Here is a 25,912-nt window from a genome sequence, read left to right on the forward strand (position 1 = left end):
ACTTCTTAAAAAAAAAACTTTTAACTGATCTAAGCTGGTGTTTTTGCTTTGCGAGTCTCCTCCCACCCTGCTTCGTTATGTAGTTTTGATGAAAGGTCATTGCCCTGAAACATCAACTCTCTTTCTTTCGCCACAGATGCTGCCTGATCAACTGAATGTTTTCAGCATTTTCCTGTTATATTTCAGCACATTCTACTATTCCTTTTTCCCTCGTGTACTTATCTAACTTCCTCTTAAATGTGTCTATGATATAAAAACAAGCCCTTATATCTGCCTTCAGGGTAGGGGGAAAGCCAAGATGCAATGCTTGATTCAAGATCAGTGTGCGTCAAAAAATCACCTTGAAATTTCAAACAAATGGCACTTATTTAAATCTGTTTCATAACCCAACCTCCAGTCTGTTGTACCAGATATCAGTGCTCCAAGGATTGTTCAATGGACTGACTTTGCTGAAAGCTAAATACAAAAAGCCTAGCATTGTTACAGCACACATGACTACTTGAGGTGTGTTGGCGACTTTAAAAAGTTGGAAACAGAGAAGGGTTTTAGAATCAAAACAAATTGGCTTTTTAAAAAAGTCAAGAATTTAGTTTGCATTTAAAAAGAAATGATAATATAAAGGCAAACACAACGTACATTTAATTAGATCAAACTGACTGGCCAGCTCACCAGCTGGCTAATTTTTGGGGTTTTCACTTTAATTTCACATATTTAGTGAGCTTTACTTGGCAACATTACATAGAACAAGAACATAGAACATACAGCACAGAACAGGCCCTTCGGCCCACAATGTTGTGCCGATCCTTTGTCCTCTGTCAAGGACAATTTAATCTATACCCCATCATTCTCCTTTATCCATATACCTATCCAAAAGCCTTTTGAAAGTCCCTATAGAACATAGAACATACAGCACAGAACAGGCCCTTCGGCCCACAACATTCTTCCAGGAAAATACACCACAGCAAAAACCGGATAAGAAGTGAAAAGAAACACAAACTACAGGGTCACACCCAAAGAACCAACACCTTGTGTCAACCATTCAAACGAATCTAAAAACAAGAGAGATCTTAAAGGCAACTTAACACTACAAATCATTGCAAGTCTTGGTGCTGTTAAATTACACACCGAGTGTTATTATCATCCGTTGCGTCCTGCTGTGCTTTTCTGTGATTACAAAAAAATGAAAAATAGTTTGTCCGCAATATTTTGTTTGCTTTCTTTTTTTAAAAAAAGTTACGCCTACCTTGTGCTTCATAATCGGTGTGGTAAGGAGCAGACTGCCTGTCCTGTTGAGCTGAACTCATGCCGAGAACTGACTGCAGATGTGTCACATTCAAATAGGCTGTTAGTTCACCATTTCGATCACCGATCTGCAAGGAGACATCCCAAGGCTGAAAACTTGCACAAGACACACACACAGATTACGAGTTTTATGCAGCTGTGCGGGATGGGGGGATAGGAAAGAAAAGCAGAAGCTGGGAATTTGGGAGATTCAAAGCGGCAGCTCTGGTGCAAGTAAAGCATCATCAGAAGCTGTACTGTACAGAGATGTTTAATTGAGTTGTCACTGTGCATTCCAGACCACCTCCTGTTTATTACGGTTTAATGGACCATCGAGTCTCATTGCCGCATAGATGAGTCTTCCACATTTTATACACATTACACCACCCGACTGAAGCAAAAAGGGCTGTTGCTATTGAAACATGCCCTCTTGCTGAAGGAACACGGTACCGTGCCACATATTCAAGTTGACTTTGCACCAGGTATAATGCAACATTGAAAGACTTGCTGCGTTCAAAAAGGTACCTCCGCTGTTTTTGACAACGGGTTCGGCTTTTCGGCATTTGTATGTATTTGAGCATTACTTGGAGACCGGAGTGCTAAATTCGGTTTGTTTTCAACATTAACCCTTACCCTGCTAAACAGCTGCATTAAATGCAAAGGCATTTAGTCGGATTGGATTTACACAATCTTCTTTCAGGGGCTGACAGAAATTGAGTACCTGGCAGAAGTCTGCACAGTTCCCACAAAGTAATTTATAACTATTTTCAATGCGCTTGCTCATTTTTTGACGACCCATTTCCCCCGAAATATACCCATTTCAACTTAAAATAAAAACAGGGAGGTACTGGAAATACTCAGCAGGTCTGGCAGCATCTGTGGAGCGAGAAACAGAGTTCACGTTTCAGGTCAATTTCAACTTGCTTTGGTGAAGCCAGGATGTGTCCAGCTTCTCAAGTCCCTACGTGGAGAGCTCCTGATTTTCAGCCACTGCATCAAAAGATGATAACATAACCAAGTTCACACCATTTCCCATCAGGTTGCAGCTCACCCAAGCAGCCCTCTCAAGAGGGGAACTGGCTGGAACTCAATCTCTTATCCCCAGGCCAACCTTTTGCATCTCCTTGCCTCTCAAGAGTCTCCACTTCCTTCGACAATCAAAAAAAAAAATCAGTATCTTGATTTACCCACTCCTGCTTCCTACTCGTTTCAACCTTGGCTATCTGCTACATAATCAACTATGGACATTCACTCTGGATTCTCACTAACACTACCACTGGGCCAATGTGCACAGCTCCATCATTCTGACTTCCAGAACAATAAATGAAGCTCCTTTTATACCACCATTTAATGACCCGGAACTCACTGCCCACAAGGATGGTGGAAGCTGAGACAAAGATTTCAAAAGCAAATTTAATGACCACTTGAAGGAAATAAATTTGCAGGGCTACCAGGATTGAGCGGGGGGGGGGGGGGGGGGGGAGTGGGACTGACTAACTAGCTCTGTGGAGAGCCGGCATGAACTCGATGGGTCAAGAAATGATGCAAGACACAGGAAGATCTGAAGAATGGACTAGGGGGTGGGGGGTGGGAAAGAGAAATAAATTTTAAAACGGGGTCAAAGAAATGAACATTATACCATTAGCTTCTTAAAGGTTATACTTTGTGGTGTTTATGCAAACGAAGGGAAGGCTATGTTGGGAAATGGAATATATTTCCTACTTTGGACATATAAGCCGGAATTAGTCGTTGGGCGGGTGGGGGCCCCATCCACCAGCCGAAAAGTCAGTGGTGAGCCCGCCTCTGCCGGGCCAAGGGAGCCAGACCAGGAGTTTTTGCTCCCCAGGGCTTTAATTGGTCTTGGGCGGGACTTCCAACTCCTTGAGGCAAGAAGTCCTGCCTGATGGAGCTGCCAGCGCCTCGTCACACCAGCGCCTCATCACAGAAGCGGTGGCCACTGCTGGGACTACACCCAGCCATCACAAGCAAGATGAAGGACGGCCCCAGATTTTTCGGGCCTCGCTGGGGACAATAAGTCGGGGCCCGGCAGGGCAAGGGTAGCTCAGTTAGAGGGGGGGGGGGGGGGGCGGGGGGTAGTGCTGTACTTTGGGGGTGGTTGGGTCCTTCGGGACCAGCCATCGTGGGGCACAGGGTGCCCAATCAGAAGGGACCCCACCAGCCTGCAAGAAGGCCACCTGGTTTCACCTGGCAGATTTTTTGAGGCTTCTGCTATCTGGCTACCAAGGGTAAAGTACCTGTGGCAGTGGGAGTAGGCCCGTAAGTGCCAGTCAATTGGCTACTTAAGGGCCTTGACTAGCCTGGGGTGGGTGGGCCATTTCTCGCCACCTCGCATAAAATTACAGCCGGGGAGGGTCGGGAATGGCTCCCCGCCTCCCACCCAATTTTACACACCCCTGCCCCCAGCCTGCTCATTTGGGGGGCGTAAAATTCCAATCATAGGCTCAGCCTCACTCCAGAATGGGCCAGGTACCATATGTCATTCCACCAGTAGGATCCCAATGATGTGTCGTAGTTCTTTAGAACACGGCCACCTACCATATCCATGTGAACTGTTCAACTTCGCTCACCAGCCAACCCTGTGTGCTCTTCATAAAGTTCAAATAAAAGGCCCAATGACAAAAGGGCAGAGTCCTATTGCACCAAGGCATTGATTTAAAAAAAGATAATCAGTCAGGGAGGGGAGAAAGATCATTTATGAGAGCTGTAACTGCTTGCAATTACATATATGCACACACTAGGATCTCAATAAGTGTGTTATAAAGATGCAAAGTGAAGAAGCAGAAAGTAAAAGTGTGTTATTTTGGTTCCATGATCTTCCCGATCATATGTATTTTATGATAGTGGATGTAAACACTATCACTGACTCACCAGCAGCCATTTAATGGGCAAGACACCTTCTTTCATCGACTCACCCCTTCAACAAACACCGAGAAGGATATGCTTTTATCAAAGTCAGCGCTGAACAGCTTGTGAGCTGACATAAACTTGCTAGCCTGGCTCTACCAGCTGACCTGTATCCGCCGATAAGAAGCTGTACAATTGCCCTATTGAACTCAATCGCAAAACCAAGAGGTCACACACCATTTACTCAAAAACAACAGACTTGCCATCAGGGCTAATCTTCAGCTTTGGATTACCTTACCTCCCCCAACAACAACTTGCATTTATAAAGCACCTTCAACGTAATAAAAGGGCCCAAGGTGCTTCACAGTAGGGTTATAAAGCAAGATTTGATACGGAGACACATAGGGCAATATTAGGGCTGATAGCTAAAAGCTCAATTAAAGTGATAGGTTTTTAACCAGCATCTTATTGGAGAAAGAAAAAATGAGCGCAGAGAGGTTTAGGGAGGGAATTCCAGAGCTTAGGACCTCGGCAGCTGAAGGCACGGCAGCCAATGATGGAGTGATTAAAATTGGGTGTCCTCAAGAGGCCAGAATTAGAGGACATCAAATATTGTGTAGGGTTGGTTGGGATTAGAGGTAGGGAGGGGCAAGATTTGAAAAAGAAAAGAGAATTCCACTGCCATCCACCGCCCCCTCCCCGACTCTTCAAGGTGCTTTATGCAGAGTAAGGTCCCACAATTAGCAGTTATACAGGGTCTTGGTGAGACCACATCTGGAGTATTGTGTGCAATTTTGGTCCCCTTATCTGAGGAAGGATGTTCTTGCCATGGAGGGAGTGCAAAGAAGATTTACTAGGCTGATTCCTGGGATGGTAGGATTGACGTATGAGGAGAGATTGGGTCGACTAGGCCTATATTCACTAGAGTTTAGAAGAATGAGAGGGGATCTCATTGAAAACTATAAACTTCTAACAGGACTAGACAGGCTCGATGCAGGGAGAATGTTCCCGATGGCTGGGGAGCCCAGAACCAGGGGTCACAGTCTCAGGATACGGGGTATATCATTTAGAACCGAGATGAGGAGAAATTTCTTTACTCAGAGGAGGGTGAACCTGTGGAATTCTCTACCACAGAAGGCAGTGGAGGCCAAATCATTAAATATATTCAAGAAGGCGATAGATATATTTCTTAATGCAAAGGTATCAAGGGATATGAGGAAAAAGCAGGAACAGGGTACTGAATTAATCAACCATGATCTTTTTTGAATGGTGGAGAAGGCCCAAAGGGCCGAATGGCCTACTCCTATTTTCTATGTTTCTATGAATGAATGACCAGATAATTTATTTTAATGGTGTTGGTTGAGGTATACATATTGGCCAGGACACTAGAGAGCACTCCCTTGCTCCTCTTCAAAATATTGGCTCGTTTTCGTGTCTCATCCAAAAGACGTCACCTCCGACAGTGCAACACTCCCTCAGTATTGCACTGGAGCGTTAACCTAGATTGTGTGTCTGGAGTGGGACTTGCATCCACAACCTTCTAACTCAAGAGGCGAGACTGCTACCCAATGAGCCATAGCTGACACCACGGTGTAAAGCAGTAGCTAAAAAGCAAATTAATGTTGATGCTGGAAAGCAAACGACAGAAAATGCTAAAAATGCTCAGCATGTGAGGGAATATCTATCTGTAGGGAAAACAAAGTTCTCATTATGGTCCCTTCTTTTAAAGAAGGTTCACAGATGCTGCTGAAGCTTCTGGCTCTCGGGGATTTATACTTGGCTTTTAAAGGGGCAGGCGGTGGAGAGTGATAATTCCATTAGCTTTTGGGCATTATACACATTCTCTGTCATTTCTGTAACTCCCTGCTAAATAAACCCTTACTTGCTGTCAAAGGTTGCATTACATGCACTGCAATAAATTAACTGCAAATGCACTGCAATCACAACCATCTAGTGATCTAGCATTTCACATCATCACAGTAGGTGATTGTAGCCCAAGGACAATCAGTATTCATTCTACTTCTCTGTGGCAGAACTAAATAACTCGAGTTGCTGTGCAGATTGGCTCTCTGGGAGATCTGAATTTTAATGCAGCTGAAAATAATTTATTTTATGCATTTGTACATCACGGATCCTGGGAAGAAAGTAAAAAAGACACTATAATTAAGTATCTCATGTTTCTAAAACCACTTGAGCTTTTCTCTTGTAGTTTATGGCATCATCAGGATCAGTCAGTTGAATTATAGGTTATAAACCTCTTTTAAGCATCCAAAAAAAAACTCTTTTTTTACATCTGATGAATTTTAATTGCCCTCTAAGAGACACATGGTTCCTTACTGGACTCTTCAGGTTGTTTCTCATGACTAATGACCACCAATTTTTATAACAATTTAAAAGAATTCAGGTCTTACACAAATGAAAAGACTTGATTTAGATGGGAACTTACCACATCTCTCAAATATCTCAAAGTATTTTGTATAGAAATAATTTGCATTTACATAGCATTTTTCACAACCTCAGAACATCCCAAAGTACTTTTCAGCCAATGAAGTACTTTTGAAGTATTGTTACTGTTCTAACATAGGAAAACGAGGCAGCCAATTTGCACACATCAAGCTCCTGCAACAGCAATGAGATTGTGACCAGATAGTGTTGGTTGAGCAATAATAAATGGCCAAGATATAGGGAGGTCTCCCCTGATTTTCTTCAAAACAGTGCCACTTGAGTGGGCAGGCAGGGCGCCAGTTTAATCTTGCAAACAAAAGACAGCACCTTGACAGTACAGCACTCCCTCAGTATTGCAGCAACATATCGGCCCAGGTTATATGCTCAAAGCTCTGGTGCTGGGCTTGAATCCACGATCTTCTGACTCAGATGAGAATGCCACCACTGAACCAAGATGAGAGTCCTCAATGATTCTGTCTTAAGGTGTTTCCATGCTTATTTGTCCCAACATAGACAGCACATGTGTAAAGTGATTTCTACTCCCTCACCCACGTTTTCTTCCAGCCATAAGGTTTTTTTTTGGACACCTTCAATTCCTCATTTAGCCAAAGCCAAAGTCATCGACCAATCTTCAACTAATTACCACTCAGCTACCAGCCCTGTCTAAACAAAACTCCATGTACCACAGCTCACTGGTTTCGAAATCCGCCATCCCTTTTTATTGATCTCCCTGTGACCATGCTCTACCCTACCTTTTGCAAGCCCCTCCATCCGATGAACTAGCCTATAATCTCCACTCTTTTGTTTCTTGTCCCCTTCCATCTGCTATCAGTGACAGATCCATCATGTTCTTACATCCTGGAATTACCAAATCGATCTCCACTTTGAAAAGCCTACTCAAGACCTACCTTTACCATTGTACATTCACTCATCTCCCCCACACCTTCTACTTGATGTCGATTCCCATCTCTGATGTGTCTTGGGATGTTGCATCATGTTAAAGATGCTACTTAAATACAAGTTGTTACTGCTGCTTCCCGTGTAGGATTAATAGTGGAATGTGAGCTGAACACTGAAGAAAGCACTTTATATTAGCTGACAAATTAGAAATTTATTTTGATAACACAGATGTGATCATAATCCTCAAAGGATTCAGGATTTATCCTTCTAGCAGCCTTGCCACAACCTCAAATCCAACTACTACATTATTCACAGAAACCCAATCTTCTTTTGAAAAAAAGAATCAATTTTTGAACATTTGTACACTTGGGAAGATTTTATGTAACATAATTGAAAACAGTGTGAAAAATGACAAAGCAATGTTAATTTGACAGAAAATTAATACCATAAATGAACCTGATTTCCTCTTGAAAGAGGAAGACATGGGCAATTAAGGATGTAATGAGGTTCCTGCAAAAGACTTGGCAGTGATAAATTGATTCCTGAATAACCTGCTGCTGCCCCACCCTTCATTGTTGAAACAAAGTGCTGCTCTTCGCAGTTGCATCAGACACTGCTCCAAAGATATTGGCTTAAAACAGCAATTTTTGAGGCAGTCTACTATTCTCCTCATGTCAGGTACTATCCTTGGAGGTTGCTCTAGAGCTGGCCCTCAGCAAGTAAGGAAGTGCAGCCAGAGACAGGTACAGTACTGGGCAGACAGAGAAAAGATGCCTCTATTTGGTGTTGGACGTCCTAGTGAGCTGTATGTTGGACATCTGGGAGAGTTGAGTGTTAATAATCGAACATGCTTGTATCTCGGAACAACAGATAAACAAGATAACTTTGGGGCGTACAAGCAAAAGCATGGCTTGTCTTCTGCTTTCAGTGCCTTGAGCATGAATGAGAAATGCTTGTGAAAGGAATCAAGTGACTGGGCAAACAATCGACCATGAGTGATTAAAGTAAAACTTTAACTGCTAGTGTAACAAGCTGTCCATTAGCTATAGTACAGAAAAATAACAGTTAATAGAACTGCTCTTCAAAGCATTTGAGAACAGTTAAGTCACAAGAACTTGTTTGAGCAAAGTATCTTTGAATTAAATCACAACAACAGTAGGCTTTCCTCAAATGATTCAGAAACAGTTACATCACGAGGTCTTAAAGAACCATAGAAAAGTTACAGCATAGAAGGAGGCCATTCAGCCCATCGTGTCAGTGCTGGCCAAAAAAACTAGCCGCCCAATCTAATCCCACCTTCCAGCACCTGGCCCATAGCCTTGCAGCTTTCAGCACTTCAGGTGCATGTCCAGGTACCTTTTAAATGAATTGAGGGTTTTTGCCTCCACCACCATTCTTGGCCTGAATTCCATTCCACCACCCTCTGGGTGAAAAAGTTTTTCCTCATGTCCCGTCTAATCCTTCTATCAAGCAACTTAAATCTGTGTCCCCTGATAATTGACCTCTCCCCTCGGGGAAACAGGTCCTTCCTGTCTACTCTATCTAGGCCCCTCATAATTTTGTATACCTCTATTAAGTCACCTCTCAGCCTCTTCTGTTCTAAGGATAACAACCCTAGCCTATCCAATCTTTCCTCATAGCTGCAACTTTCAAGCCCTGGCAACATTCTTGTAAATCTCCACTGTACTCTCTCCGGAGCAATTATGTTCTTTCTGTAATGTGGTGATCAGAACTGTGCGCAATACTCCAGCTGTGGCCTAAGCAGCGTTTTATACAGTTCCAGCATTGAATCCTTGCTTTTGTATTTTATACCTTGGCCAATAAAGGAAAGCATCCCATATGCCTTCTTCACCACTCTATCTGCCTGTCCTGATTAGATTAGATTAGAGATACAGCACTGAAACAGGCCCTTCGGCCCACCGAGTCTGTGCCGAACATCAACCACCCATTTATACTAATCCTACACTAATCCCATATTCCTACCAAACATCCCCACCTGTCCCTATATTTCCCTACCACCTACCTATACTAGTGACAATTTATAATGGCCAATTTACCTACCAACCTGCAAGTCTTTTGGCTTGTGGGAGGAAACCGGAGCACCCGGAGAAAACCCACGCAGACACAGGGAGAACTTGCAAACTCCACACAGGCAGTACCCGGAATCGAACCCGGGTCCCTGGAGCTGTGAGACTGCGGTGCTAACCACTGCGCCACTGTGCCGTCCTGACACCTTCAGGGACCTGTGGACGTGCACTTTATGGTCTCTCACTTCTTCGACCCCTCTCAATATGCTCCCATTTATTGTGTATTCCCTCGCTTTGTTTGCCCTCCCCAAATGCATTACCTCACACTTCTCTGGATCAAATTCCATTTGTCACTTTGCCACCCACTCAACATCATTCTGGAATCTATGGCTATCCTCTTCACTATTAACTACACGGCCAATTTTTGTGTCATCAGCAAATTTCCCAATCATGTCTCCCACATTTAAGTCCAAATCATTAATATACACCACAAACAGCAAGGGGCACAACACCGAGCCCTGTTGAACGCCACTGGAAACCACTTTCCATCTGCAAAAACATCCGTCGACTACCACCCTTTGTTTCCCGTCACTGAGCCAATTTTGGATCCAAGCTGCCATATTCCCCTGTATCCCATGGGCTTTCATTTTACTGACCAATCTGTGACAAGTAGCTGTAATCTAGGCAAAATAAGTTGCATAAAGGATCACCGTTTTCAACAGCTCTTCGGAGGGCTCGGAAGATAGAACGAGAAACCAAAGGCCACTCTGTGTACAGTATAGATTGATCACCTCTGTTGGATATCAATAAAGTATGTTCCATTTACGTCACTATCAAGAGTCTTATGCTCACTCAAAGCATGCCTTTGTAGACTTTCGAAGGAAGGCAGTTGACTAACAGTTAAATGTTAATACTTGGCCAATAGTGTTTGACTCCTGCCCCAGAACAGCATCCCTGTTATGTACATTCGCTTTAAGGTGAGCGTGTGCATGACCATGTAGCAATCGCGCAGAAGCTGACCCCTTTAAGGTACCGCAGCAGCCACGCAAAAATGCTTAAATGTTCCACATATTGAAATAAACAGGTCACATACAAAGAAATTTTAGTGGGATCATTGCCTGGTATTGTAAATTACTGTAAAATAATGCATTATTCTGACCTTTACATCAGGGGAGTCAAAGTGACATGGTGCTAAAATGAGAATCAGATCAGGAATTATGTTAGCACCGTCAAAACTTGTTTTTTCTCGGGTTCTTCGAGATGTCAGTCATGGCTTAGTGGGTAGCACTCTCCCTTGGAGTCAGAAGGTCGTGGGTTCAAGCCCGACTACTTAGCACAAAATTCAAGCCGTCACTCCAGTGCAGTACTGAGGGAGTGCTGCACTGTCGGTGATGCCATCTTTCGGATGAGACGTTAAAGCGAGACCCCATCTGTCCTCTCAGGTTGATGTCAAAGATCCCACAGCACTACCTGAAGAACTGCAAGGGAGTTCATCCCAGTGTCCTGGCTAAATTTTTCCCTCAAACAACACCATTAAAACAATTGTCTTGTCATTATCACATTACTATTTTGGAACCTTGCTGTAGAACAATTTGGCTGCTGCATTTCCCTACGTTACAATGTGACTACACTTCAAAAATACTTGGTTGCCTGCAAAGTGCTTTGGGACATCCTGCAGTTGTGAAAGACTAGAAAAATGCAAGTTCTTTCTCTTCTTGCAGCTAGCAGAGAAGTGACGTGCCTCTGATTAGTCAGAATCCAAACACAAAGGCGCAGGAATATCAATGCACGGTGATATCACTTTCAGTACAAACCTTCTCTCCAATTTAAGTGTCCGTGTCTTTCAATATTCAAAAATCAGAAAATATCACCAGTTAACATGCAGCTGATCCCATTTGGAAAAGTATGAGAATAGCAAAAGTTTGTGTGTGTGTGTGTGTGTGTGTGTGTGTGTGTGTGTGTGTGTGTGTGTGTGTGTGTGTGTGTGTGTGTGAGAATGAGAAAGGGTAAAAAAAACAATGTTGCATGTGACACCATTGCTCGATTGTTCATGAATATGTGCATCTTCCATCTTGCTACCCCAATGACCATCAAAAACAATGATAACATCTCAATATCTTTGTTTTCCTTCATACAACATTTAAGAAGTATTTAGATGAGCACTTGAAATGCCATAGCATACAAGGCTATGGGCCAAGAGCTGGAAAATGGGATTAGAATAGATAGGTGCTTGATGGCTGGCATGGACACAATGGAATGTTTCTGTGCTGTATAACTATGACTTAGATCAAGTGGAGATAAATGACAAAAAACAACACTGATACAGCAGACGTAAAGACATTAAGGCTCAAACAGTTTTGAATCATTTAAAAAAAAATTTTTTTTTTTTTTTTAAAGAGATACAGCACTGAAACAGGCCCTTTGGCCCACCGAGTCTGTACCGACCATCAACCACCCATTTATACTAATCCTACATTCCTACCACATCACCACCCACCTACCTATACTAGGGGCAATTTACAATGGCCAATTTACCCATCAACCTGCAAGTCTTTGGCTGTGGGAGGAAACCGGAGCACCCGGCGAAAACCCACGCGATCACAGGGAGAACTTGCAAACTCCGCACAGGCAGTATCCAGGACTGAACCCAGGTCGCTGGAGCTGTGAGGCTGCGGTGCTAACCACTGCGCCACTGTGGAAGGCTGGCACAGGGAAAGTAAAGAAAACTTAAACAATTACAATTTGTCTACTCAAAAATGAAGTGCAGGTTAGGGAGGCTATTTGGTTTATCTAGTTTGTCCTTCCGTAGAATTCTATGGCCCCCATTACTACCATTTGTATTTATACAACACCTTTAACAGGAAGAATTGTACGAAGGAGAAATAGGTGGCAAGCATGAGTAGAAGAGCTGCTGGAGATCACCAGAAAGATAGGTCGTGAGGAGGCATTTAAAAAGGTAGAAGGTAAGTAGTAAGGCAGAATGAAAGCCAGAGAATATAGCCAAGGCTGGCGTTACAGCAAATGACGGAGTAGGATGGGTATGTTTTATTTACATTCTTATAATATTTAAGAGTGCCAAAAAGTCATAGGACTAGGAATTTAAATTATCTTCAACAAAGATAGAAGTGTCCAACTGAAGTCCATAATTTTAATTTTGGAGTTTAGTAATGGGATTTTTTTTGACACAGAGCAAGTTAGTCTTTTGGAGTATAACAGGGAAAATCTCTCAAATTACTAAACAAACCGAAAATATTTATTACTGTAATGGCAGTTTTTAAGTTTATTTTCATCACTACACTGTCATACATTGTTTCCTGGTTCATCAGTGCCGAGATTTAAAAATTCTCATCAAACCGCTCCATAGTCTCGCCCCTCCCCATCTATGTAACCTCCTCCAGCCCTACAACCCTGCAAGATCTCTGCACTCCTCCAATTCTGGTCTCTTGCACATCCCCAATTTTCATGGTTCCACCACTGGTAGCCCCATCTTCTGCTGTCTGGGCCCAAAGTTTCGGAAATCCTTCCCTGAATGTCTCCGCCTCCCTTTCCCTCTCCTTTGAAGATGCTTCTTAAAACCTACCTCTTTGATCAAGTTTTTCATCACCCGTCCTAATATCTCCTTATGTGGCTCTGTGTCAAATCTTGTTTGATAACGCTCCTGAGAAATGCGGTGGAACGTTTTGCCACGTTAAAAGTGCTATATAAATGCAAGTAGCTGTTGTTGTCTCAATCACAATTGTGGCGTAATCAGAATGCGGGATGGATGAATAATTTTCCTGTGAGCAAGAATGTACGTTGCTCACGAGCAACTGTGCGCTGGTTGGCTATTTATCCCTCTCGTGGCAGGACGAGTTCTGTTGTCTGCCGCCTGCAACTGTGGCTCCTCAATATTATTCTGACAAGTCAAGTCCAAATTGCAAGGCAGGACTTCCTGGCTTTTGAGTTGGTGGGGTAAATGTCACCAGTACAATTAACCTGCAGCACGCAGCTAAAATGAGCTCCAATTAGAGAGACCAAGTCATCCCTTATAACAATTACATCCTCAACAGTACGGAGAGAGACTTGGTTCTTCAGCAACTGAGTCGGTTTCTAATTAACCCAATTCTGCATATGTAATTTAGATGTAATTACCGTGATTAATTAACGTGTTACCACTAATAGCAGAACAATTATACATTTTACAGTTCATAACCACAGGATTTGAGTTACTAATTTAAACATATGAAAAGTTGACTGTACAGAGGACAGGCGCTGCTCCATTCTCCTGCAATGTCTATACTTTCCAGTATCACTCAGGAAAGGTATAAAAAGAGCAGAAAACCAGGCAGAAAGTACAGCATCTGTTGGCAGCCACAGTCAAGTCAATGGTACAAATCTATGGCAGTGGAGAAGTAAATTACAAAGCAACTGCTAGTGCTGAAGACTCCTTTCAGCATCATGGGCTGAATGTTACCAGCCCTCCGACGTCAGGGGTCATGGCGGGGGAGCCTGGAAAATTCTGCCGGGAGAGGCCCGCCACGGCCCACAAGGCCGGGAAGGCCCCACTGCATTTTACCGGCAGCGCGGAGGCCTTGGTGCGGCCCCAGTGGGCGGGGCCTTCATTTTAAAATGCAAACGAGATTAAAATGAAAGAATAATTACTAGCTGGGAGCGACGGCTGTCCCATGCCGATATTCCGGCCAGAACTCCAGTGCCTTCGGAACTCCATTCGGGGATGATGGGAAGGGGTTGAGGGTCAAAGGTTCTGAGGTTAGGGGGGAAAGTTCAGGTAACGAAGAGGTGCTTTTTTGGGGGGTATGTCACTGTAATACATGAGGACTCAGTGGGGGATGGGGGGGGGGGGATGTGGGAGAGGGGAATCTAAGGTGAATTAAAAGTGCTCAGCAGGTTCTGATGACGGGGGATCCTGTCGGATGGTTCCCCGAGCAGACCGCCAAAGTAATTTGGTGGAATGCCTCTTCACCAGAACTTTCAAACAAGCACCAAGATGTAGCTTGGCTGGTGATGAGAAAGGCCCTCCCAGTCAGATCCTTCCTGCACGCCCGGAGTCTTGCCCCCTCCGCGCAATGCCCCCGCGGTGGCTGTGGTGGGGAAGAGACAGTTGCCCATCTCCTCCTGGAATGTGTCTTTACAAAGCAGGTGTAGAAAGAGATGCAGTGGTTTTTGTCGAGGTTCATCCCAAGCAGCTCTGTAACACAGGAGTCTGTGCTCTACGGGCTGTTCCCAGGGACGCACACCGAGACAAACATCAACTGCTGCTGGAGGACTATCAATTCGGTGAAAGACGCCCTTTGGTCTGCCCGAAACGTGCTGGTCTTCCAGCGCAAAGAGTTGTCCACCACCGAATGTTGCAGACTGGCACATTCCAAGGTCCAGGACTACGTGCTGAGGGACGCACTAAAGCTTGGGGCGCTGCAGCAAAGGCTCAATGGGGAAAGACCACAGTGTAGGGTCCCCCCACCAAGCTGAACTGAGGGGCTGGATCCATGGGAAACCCCTCGAACTGTATCGGGAAAATTTCTGTCTCCTGTATAATGTAAAAATGTATCTGGCAGGACAAATGTGAAATGGAAGGGTTGTGAGGCAACTCATAATTGTATAGAAGGAAACTGATCACCTTTGCACTGTTTGTATTTTTTGACTTGATGCTGTTTTAAACTGTTTGGGAATGTATTTTTTAAACAGATTTTTATGAATAAAGTATATTTTGGAAGTTAAAAAAAAGTGCTCGGCAGGTTCTGGTGAAGCGGCACCTATAATTATTGAAATGATATTGAAGGGCCTGAAGCCCTTTAAAAACGGCAGTGGCGCCGAACGCCAGTGCCGGAGCGGCCACCCCCTTCTAAGTCATCGGGGCGGCCATTCTGCCCCCTCCATTTAAATGAGCCACTGCACAGACTATTGCAGGGTCTCAGCGAAAGGTAATCTGCAAGGGTGGATCGCCAACTTCAAAGCGTGCTGCCGTGATTTGAGGCGCGCTCATAAAATTCAGCCAATCTTGCATTTTCCTGTCAATAGATGAAGAGGAAAATAAGACTGGCAAGGAAAGAAATGAGAATAGAATGGCAGACAATATAAAAGGGAACTCAAACATTTTCTACCGGCATGTAAATAGTAAGTGGGAAATAAGAGGTGACGTGGGATTTATTCGGGACAAGGAGGGTATTTTATGTTCAGAGGCACGGGGCAAGGGTAATATATGTGTTTACTAAGGAAGAGGAATCTGACAAAATATCGGGTAAAAGCAGAGAGAGTAAAGGCAATGTTAAATGGTAAAAATTGAGGGGGAGGAAGTACTGGAAAGGCTGGCTGTGCTTTGGGTAGATAAGTCACCTGGTCCAGATGGCTTGCATCCCAGGTTGCTAAAGATAGCAGAAGGGTTTGCCATAATCTTCCAATCTTCCCTAGATTTGGGGGAGGTGCCAGAGGATTGGAGAGTGGCAAATGTGGCATTCTTATTCAAGAAAGGGTGTAAGGGCAGTCCTAGCAACTACAGGCCAGCTAGTTTAACATCTGTGGTAGCTAAGGTTTTAGAAACAATAATCAAAGGAAAAAAAAGAGATACAGCACTGAAACAGGCCCTTCGGCCCACCGAGTCTGTGCCAACCAACAACCACCCACTTATACTAATCCTACATTAATCCCATATTCCCTACCACATCCCCACCATTCTCCTACCACCTACCTACACTAGGGGCAATTTACAATGGCCAATTTACCTATCAACCTGCAAGTTTTTGGCTGTGGGAGGAAACCGCAGCACCCGGCGGAAACCCACGTGGTCACAGGGAGAACTTGCAAACTCCACACAGGCAGTACCCAGAACTGAACCCAGGTCGCTGGAGCTGTGAGGCAACAAGCACTTGGAGATGTTTGAATTAATTAAGGATTGCCAGCATGGATTTGTAAAAGGCAGATCATGCTTGAAAATTAATTGAATTTGTTGATGAAGTAACAGAGAAGATTGGATGAATGGAATGCAGTGGATGTTGTCCATATGGATTTTAAGATAGCATTTGATAAAGTACCAAATAAAAGGCTGGTTAACAAAATTGAGACTCATGGAATAGGAGGGTCAGTGTCCAACTGGATAAAAACGTGGCTGAAGGACAGAAAACAGCAAGTCATGGTAAATGATTTTTTTTTCAGACTGGAGGATGGTAGACAGTGGTGTTCCCCAAGGGTCACTGCCTTTTTACCAATTTATAAATGACTTTGATCTTGGAATACAGAGTAGAATTTCAAAATTTGCCAATGATACCAAACTTGGAGGAGTGGCAAACAGTAAACATGATATGAACCACCTGCAATAGGACATAGTTTGCAGATGAGCAGACAAGTGACAGGTGAATTTAATACAGGTAAGTGTAAGATGATGCATTTTGGCAGAAGAGATAAGGTATGTCATTATAGACATAACGGTGCAGTTCTAAAGAGTGTGCAGAAACAGAGGGACCTGGGGGTGCATGTGCATCGATCTTTGAAGGAGGCAGGACATCTTGAGAGAGTGGTTAGCAAAGCCTATGGGATGTTGGGCTGCATAAATAGAAGCATAGAGTACAAAAGCAGGGAAGTTATGCTGAACATTTATAAAGCTCTGGTTAGTCTTCAACTAGAGTACTGCATCCTGTTCTGGGCACTACACTTTACAAAGGATGTGAGGGTTCAAGAAGGCAGCTCACTACCACCTTTCTCACGGGCAATCAGGGTTGGGCAACAAATGCTGGGCTTGCCAGCGACACTCACATCCCATGAATTAATTTTAAAAAATTTATGCAGCCAGCTCTGGAAACAATTAAGACGCATTGGGTTTTTGTTTTTGGAGTTTGTAATTCTGGTGAGTTCTGGGTTCAGGAACCAGAAGCCTTAGTCCTGAATAAATCATGCAAACAATTCAGTGTGGAAGAATAAAAGTCAACTTGCCATTTTATATAATTATTAAACTATAGCAATGTGACATTTATTGACGTTCCCACAGATTTTGTGCTGGAGCAGCAAGGCAGAACTAAACTCAGTGTGTCCTGTTCCAACTTTAAATACATGGCTACAATCAATCCAGCTATCAGCAGATGGAATATTCTTTGCAAACTTCCTACACCTTCACCACTAAAGCAGATTATCTAGTCATCATCACATTGTTGCTTGGGGGAGCTTGCTGTGTGCAAGTTAGTTGCCACATTGCCTACACAACAACGACTTCACTTCAAGGAAATACTTAATTGGGACATCTCAATGTTGTAAAAGGTGCTACATAAATGCAAGCCTTTCTAAGAATGTAATAGTCTTCAAGCCCTATCAGAACTTGTGCAATATCAACTTCCCAGCTTGGGATAGCCAGACAGATGGCAACGTTCTTTTCCAGTCCTGACCATTGCTATGATCATTGAAGCTCATTTACATTAAACACTTCAGTGCACGGTAATGCCCATCTGCTAGCCAGTTTGCTCATCATTAATGATCGTGCTGATTTAGAGTCTATTGCACTTGTTTATCTTGGCAGGTGTAAGCCAACCATGTGGTGTGAATGCAATCAATTCTCCACATGGCTGATTCACATCTCTTTAGGCTACATAACTACCACTCCATAGTTAAAGGATTGGAAATAGGTCTTGCCCCAATTAAAGTAACTATAGATCACGCAGTACTAATTGATATTAAGTTTGTCCCACAGGAATCGTGTCAGATTTTGTTTTTCAACACAGAGTTTCCAACATTTTTCTTGTTAAGTGAAGCTTGAAACAGGGTTATTTCAGGACACACTGAATGTAGTTCCAATATTCAATCTGCTCACAAAATTGAACAAGGCCTTCTTCATTTATCCATTTTCTATTTCCCCTGCACAATATTAAGAATTCTAAATTTATCTTTCACTTTAGAAGTAGAATTCCTAATTCTTCTCCAAGTGATAGAGCGATGAGTTGTCTTTGTCTAAAACCACTGATTTTATCCAAATTCCCAATTATTCAGTGCTCAACTGATTTGAATTTGCATGCAATTTTAATGCAACATATAATGTGCCAAATTAAGCCATTAACAGATTGGAAAGGACCAAACCCTTGATGTCAATCCATTCAAAACCTTTTCAATGCAGTGGGAAAGAAAATCTTGGCTTCATCTTAGCTCAGTTGGCAGTATTTCCACCACTGACACCCCGGCTTCAAATTCCACTTCAAGATTTAAGCACATGATCTCATCTAACTTCTAGGTACAGTACTGAGGGAGTGCTGCATTGTCGGAGGTGCGGTCTTTTGGGAGAGATATTAAACTTAGGCTCCATCTGCCTGTTCAGTAGGACATAAAAGATCTTTCAGAAAGTTATTTTAGCATCTTGCTCAACATAGTAACTATTACCAAAAACAGAACATCTGAATAATCATCTCATCACTGTTGGTGGGACCTTGCTATATTGCAAACTGGCTGCCACCACTGACAGTAATTGATTAGCTGCGGAGCCATAGAAACATAGAAAATAGGAGCAGGAGGAGGCCATTCGGCCCTTCGAGCCTGCTCCGCCATTCATTATAATCATGGCTGATCATCCAACTCAGTAGCCTGTTCCTGCTTTCGCCCCATACCCTTTGATCTCTTTAGACCCAAGAGCTATATCTAACCTTTGGACATTCTAAGGATGTGAAGCGTGCTAGTTAACTGATAGTTCATTATCTGGACAAGAGTATCCTTTGTGCTTCCAGCTACATGGATTATCCACCTGAAGGACTGACCTCCAATTTTCATATTAACATTAAAAGATAGCTGGCCTCAAGTGACTTTACTATCTTCATGAAATGGTAAATGGAATGGTCTAAACTCCAGAAGGGAGGGTTAAAAGCTGTATAACCAAGGCTGCCATTTCAACGTATTGCGGAGAGATTACAGTACTGTCGGAGTGTCTTTTGGATGAGACGTTAAAACAAGGGCCTCTCAGGTGGATGTAAACTATCCCTTGGCACTATTCGAAGCGCAGCAAGGGATATTTCTCTCCTGTCTTCTGGTCAACAGTTATCCCTCAGCCAACCCCTAAAATAAATGATCTGGTTACTTAGATCATTGCTATTTAAGGTCCCACAAAGAGCAAAGTGTAGAATTTAGAAAAGACCAAGTCGGAGTACACCTTTGGACATGTAACCCTGTGTCAACAAAGTAAAGGATTGTTCATTAGGCTCAGTTGATTTTAAGTTTAGACCCAGTGTCTTCTGTTAAATGTGGTGGAATGGATGTTGCCATACACTTCTGTCAGACAAGATTACTACATTCTCAATGGTCTTCAGACTAATGATTCTGTCATCAATTTCAGCTTTCAAGAGCATGTTGCATCTTGGAAGTAGACCTTTCGGGTTTCCCAAGTTGTTCTCCTTAGAACAGAGAAGGTTAAGGGGAGATTTATTAGAGGTGTTCAAAATCATGAAGGGTTTTGATAGAGTAAATAAGAAGAAACTGTTTCCACTGGCAGGAGGATTGGTAACCATAGGATACAAATTTAAGGTAATTAGCAAAAAAAGTGAGATGAGAAGAATATTTTCACATTCAATTAATTTTCAGATTCAATAATAATTTTCAATAGGAAATTGGATATATACTCGTTGGGGTAAAATTTGCAGGGCTGTGGGGGAAGGTCATAGGAGTGGACTAGCTGGCACAAACGCAATGGGCAAAATGGCCTCCGGTGCTGTATGATTCTATGATGCGGCTCTGAAACTTTCTTACCTCTCTGGAGATTTCTAGGTGTCGTGAAGCGAAATGTAGTCCTTGCTCATGGCTCCCAAGTGACACATATGCATTTCCCAGACTCCAACAGGCTCTCCCTTCTCCAACCCTGTCCAAACAACCAAAAAGAACAAAAATAACATGTTATTGTCCAGTGTAATGACAATGTGCCCCATGTGCGGTCGGAGATGAGATTAGATGATGCTCATTCTCTCCAGTCAGTGCACAAATCCCATCGAAAACATTTCACTTATCTCACCTGGTTTTCTGCAACGTTAAAAAAAATTACACAGTACTATTTTTAGAACTCCATTTTCTAATATAACTTTCTGTAACAAAGTTCTTTACAATTAGAATCTTGACAGGACTCTTGTCCTTCTCTGTACAAAAAAAGCACAAAAAAACTATTTGTAAATTTGACAGTGTTAATTGCATATATGAGAGCACAGGTCCTGTTTTATACCTGTACCCAAATGTGCTTTACTGCGGAGAGACAATTTACATGACAAGCAGCTGAATAGCTGGTTTAGAACAGGACTGAAAGTTAGAAGAATGTGTACAGCCAGATCCAAATTAAATGCTACATGGGACATAAGTATCAGCTCCTTGGAAATGTCAAGGCAGGGAAGACTGCTGGTAAAATAAAACGTTGAATGCTAGGTTAGATTAAAGGGCCTTGCAGTTTTGTTCAATCTAAGGAAGGGTAGAACCTTTATAATCTTTTCTTCAAGAGACATTGTGAATTAGCTACAGCCCATGGGAGACTGGATTATATGTGCTACTTTGCAAGGAACAAGCTCGATGGCTTGAATAGCCTATTCTCATTCCATACTTACTTACATGAACACTATTTCACGAGCACCAAATAGCAAAGCCACCAATTTTGCTATCGTGTTGGTAAGGATCGACTCTCCAAAGCTTTTCCACCATCAACAAGGCATAAGTCAGGAGGGTCGTGGAATACTCTTTACTTGCCTGGATGAGTGAAGCTCCAATGACACTCAAGAAGCTCGACAACATCCAGGACAAAGCATCCCACTTGACTGGCAACCCATTCACCACAATTAAGTATTCACACCCTCCACCACTGGTGCACCGTGGCTGCATTGTGTACCATCTACATGATGCACTGCAGTGACTCATCAAGACTCCTTGGTCAGCACTTTCCAAACCTGGAACCTCTACCGCCTACAAGAGCAAGGGTAGCAGGCAGATGGGATCAACATCTTCCAAGTTACCCACCATTCTGACCTGGAACTATATCGCTGTTCCTTCATCATTGCTGGGCCAAAATCCTGAAGCTTCCTTCTTAACAGCACTATGGGTCATAGTCATTTACAGCATAGAAGGCTCCATTCAGCCCATCGAGTCCATGCCGGCTCTCTGTGTAACAATCCAATCAGACCCACTCCCCTGCTTGATCCCCATAGCCCTGCTTGTTTATTTCCTTCAAGTGCCCATCCGATATCCTTCTGAAATTTTTTTTTGATTCTTTCATGGGATGTGGGCGTTGCTGGCAACACCAGCATTTGTTGCCTATTTCTAATTGCCCTTGAGGTGGTGATGGTGAGCTGCCTTCTTGAACTGCTGCAGTACATCTGGTGCGGGTACACCCACAGTGCTGTTCGGAAGGGAGTTCCAGGATTTTGACCCAGCGACAGTGAAGGAACAGTGATACATTTCAAAGTCTGGATGGTGTGTGACTTAGAGGGGAACCTGCAAATGGTGGTGTTCCCATGCATCTGCTGTCCTTGTCCTTCTAGGTGGTAGAGGTCACAGGTTTGGAAGGTGCAGTTGAAGGAAGCGTGGTGAGTTGCTGTAGTGCATCTTAGAAATGGTACACACAGCTGCCACTGTGCATCGGTGGCAGCGGGAGTAAATGTTTCAGGTGGTGGATGGAGTGTCAATCAAGTGGGCTGCTTGTCCTGGATGGCATCAAGTTTCCTGAGTGTTGTTGGAACCGCACTCATCCAGGCAAGCGGAGAGTATTCCGATACACTCCTGACTTGTGCCTTGTAGGTGGTGGACAGGCTTTGGGGAGTCAGGAGGTGGGTTACTAACTGCAGAATTCCCAGCATCTGACCTGCTTTTGTAGCCACAGTATTTATGTGGCTGCTCCAAATGAGTTTCTGTTCAATTGTAACCTCAGGATGTTGACAGTGGGGGATTCCACGCTATTGATTGTCAAGGGCGGGATGGTTAGATTCTCTCTTATTGGAGATAGTTATTGGCGACACAGTGGTTAGCACCGCAGCCTCACAGCTCCAGCGACCCGGGTTCAGTTCTGGGTACTGCCTGTGCGGAGTTTGCAAGTTCTCCCTGTGTCTGCGTGGGTTTTCGCCGGGTGCTTCCTCCCACCTCAAAAGACTTGCAGGTTGATAGGTAAATTGGCCATTATAAATTGCCCCTAGTGTAGGTGGGTGGTAGGAGAATGGTGGGGATGTGGTAGAGAATATGGGATTAACGTAGGATTAGTATAAATGGGTGGTTGTTGGTCGGCACAGACTCGGTGCGCCGAAGGGCCTGTTTCAGTGCTGTATCTCTAAATAAAATAAAATAGTCATTGCCTGGCACTTGCGAATGTTGCTCATCAGCTCAAGCCTGAATGTTGTCCAGATCTTGCTGCATATGGACATGGACTGCTTCCGTATCTGAAGAGTTGCAAATGGTACTCAACTGTGCAATTATCAGCAAACATCCCCACTTCTGTAAAATAAAAGCAAAATACTGCAGATGCTGGAAATCTGAAATAAAACCAAAAAGTGCTGGAAATACTCAACAAGTCTGACAGCATCTGTGGAGAGAGAAGCAAAGTTAACGTTAACTCTGCTTCTCTCTCCACAGATACTGCCAGACCTGCTGGGTATTTCCAGCACTTTTGGTTTTATCCCCACTTCTGACCTTACGTTGGTGGGAAAATCATTGATGGGGTTGGGATAGTTGGGCCTGGGACACTACCCTGAGGAACTCCTGCAGTGATGTCCTGGGACTGAGATAATCGACCTCCAACCATCTTCCTTTGTGCTAGTTATGACTCAAACCAATGGAGAGTTTTCCTCTTGATTCCCATTGACTGCAGTTTGGCTAGGAATCCTTGATGCCACACTCCGTCAAATGCTGCCTTGATATCCAGGGCAATCACTCTCACCTCACCTCTGGAGTTCAGCACTTTTGTCCATGGTTGGACCAAGGCTGTAGTGAGGTCAGGAGCTGAGTGGCCCTGGCAGAACCCAAACTGAGCATCGGTGAGCAGGTTATTGGCATTTAAGTAGTGCTTGATAGCACTGTCGATGACACCATCCATCACTTTGCTCAGTACTGATGGGGTGGTAATTGGATGTTTTGGATCTTTCCTGCTTTTTGTGGGTAGGACACACCTGGGCAATTTTGCACATTGTCGGGTAGATGCCAGTGTTGTAGCTGTACTGGAACAGCTTGGCTAGGGGTGCAGCTAGTACTGCAGCACAAGTCTTCAGTACTACAGCCACAATGTTGTCAGGGCCCATAGCCTTTCCAGCAACCAGTGCCTTCAACCATTTCTTGATATCACGTGGAGTGAATCGAATTGGCTGAAGAATGGCACCTGTGAAGCTGGGGACATCTGGAAAAGGCAGAGATGGATCATCTACTCGGCACTTCTAGCTGAAGATGTTGTGAATGCTTCAGCCTTTTCTTTTGTACTGAAGTGATGGGCTCCCTCATCATTGAAGATGGGGATGTTTGTGGAGCCTCCTCCTCCTTTTAGTTGTTTAATTGTCCACCACCATTCATGGAGCAGGACTGCAGAGCTGGATCTGATCCATCGGTTGTGGGATTGCTTAACTCTGTCTACTGCATGCTGCTTCTGCTGTTTGGCTTGCAAGTATGCAAGTAGTCCTGTGTTGTAGCCTCACCAGGTTGACACCTCATTTTTAGGTATGCCTGGGGCTGCTCCTGACATGCTCTCCTGCACTCCTCATTGAACCAGGGTTGATCCCCTGGCTTGATGGTAATGACAGAGTGAGGTTTATGCCAGGCCATGAGGTTACAGATTGTATTTGAATACAATTCTGCTGCTGCTGATGGTTCACAGCGCCTCATGGATGCTCATGTTTGAGGTGTCAGATCTGTTCTGAATTATTTTTTCTTCCTTTTTTTTGCATTCCTTTTTACATTTTTTACAATCTTTTTTTGCATTTATTTCATTTCATCTTAGTTTGTTCAGTTTGCTTACCCACTGTTTTTTTCAGGTTGTTCTTCTTCAGGTTTGCACTTGCTGATGTTCAATATTCAGTATATTCACACCTAATCTGTACTAATGCTTTGTCTTTCAACACACCATTAACATATTGTTTGCCTTTGCTCCGTGACCTTTGGTCAGCTATGTGGCCTGGTCCAATCTGCACCTTCTCCTTTGTTATCTCTTGCCCAACCCCCACCTCACTTGTTTATAATCTGTGACTTTTCTAATATTTGTCAGTTCCGAAGAAGGGTCGCTGACCCGAAACGTTAACTCTGCTTCTCTTTCCACAGATGCTGCCAGACCTGCTGAGTGAATCCGGCATTTCTTGTTTTTGTTCTGAATCTATCCCATTTAGCACGGTGGTAGTGCCACACAACATGATGAAGGGTATCCTCAGTGTGAAGATGGGACTTGATTTTTATAGCACGGTGTGGTGGTCACATCTACCAATACTGCCATGGACAGATACGTCTGCAACATGTAGATTGTTGAGGATAAGATCTAGTAGGTTTTTCCCTCTTGTTAGCTCCATCACCACTTGCCAGAGGCCCAGTCTGGCAGATATGTCCTTTAGGACTCGGCCTGCTCGGTCAGTAGTGGTGCTATTGAGCCACTCTTGGTAATGGATATTAAAGTCCCCAGCCACAGTACATTTTGTGCCCTTGCCACCCTCAGTGCTTCTTCCAAGTGGTGATCAACATGGAAGAGTACTGATTCATCAGCTGAGGGAGGGTGATAGGTGTTAATCAGCAGGAGGTTTCCTTGCCCACGTTTGACCTGATGCCACGAGACATCATGGGGTCCAGGGTCAATGTTGAGGACACCCTGGGCAATTCTCAACTGTATAGCACTGTGCAGCCACCTCTGGTGTGTCTGTCCTGCCGGTGGGACAAGACATACCAATGGATGGGTTGGTGATGCCTGGGACATTGTCTGTAAGGTATGATTCCATGAGTATGACTATGTCAGGCTGTTGCTTGATTAGTCTGTGGGACAGCTCTCCCAATTTTGGCACAGCCCTCAGATGTCGGTAAGGAGGACTTTGCAGAGTCGACAGGGCTGGGCTTGCTGTTGCCGTTTCTGGTGCCAAGGTCGATGCTGGGTGTTCCGTCCAATTTTTTTCCTTTTCAACTTTTGTTTCACAGTTTTTGTGCAACTGAATGGCTTGCTAGGCTATTTCAGAGAGCAGTTAAGAGTTAACCCGTCGGTCTGGAGTCACATGTAGGCCAGACCAGGTAAGGACAGCAGATTTCCTTCCCTAAAGGATATTAGTGAACCAGATGGGTTTTTTCGAGAATTGATGGTAATTTTATGGTCGACATTGCTGACGAGCTTTCAATTCCAGATTTTTCATGAATTAATTCCATTTATTAATTAAGTTAACTTAAATTCCACCAGTTGCCATGGTGGGATTTGAACCTGTGTCTCCAGAATATTAGCCTGGGTCTCTGGATTACTACTCCAGTGA

General features: G+C 43.8%; 1 protein-coding gene across 2 annotated transcripts in view; it reads right to left on the minus strand.

The window, feature by feature from the left end:
• gpsm1b (G protein signaling modulator 1b) overlaps nucleotides 1-25,912 on the minus strand; it is a 265,572-nt gene that overhangs the window by 100,693 nt on the left and 138,967 nt on the right. For both annotated transcript variants that reach the window (XM_068012189.1, XM_068012188.1), the window contains exons 9-10: nucleotides 20,223-20,331; nucleotides 1,244-1,370 (exon numbers count right to left, since the gene is read on the minus strand). In XM_068012189.1, coding sequence (XP_067868290.1) covers nucleotides 1,244-1,370; nucleotides 20,223-20,331 — 236 coding nt within the window. The remainder of the gene's footprint in view (nucleotides 1-1,243; nucleotides 1,371-20,222; nucleotides 20,332-25,912) is intronic.

Source organism: Heterodontus francisci, chromosome 32 (genome assembly GCF_036365525.1).
Source record: "Heterodontus francisci isolate sHetFra1 chromosome 32, sHetFra1.hap1, whole genome shotgun sequence".
Lineage (NCBI taxonomy): Eukaryota > Metazoa > Chordata > Chondrichthyes > Heterodontiformes > Heterodontidae > Heterodontus > Heterodontus francisci.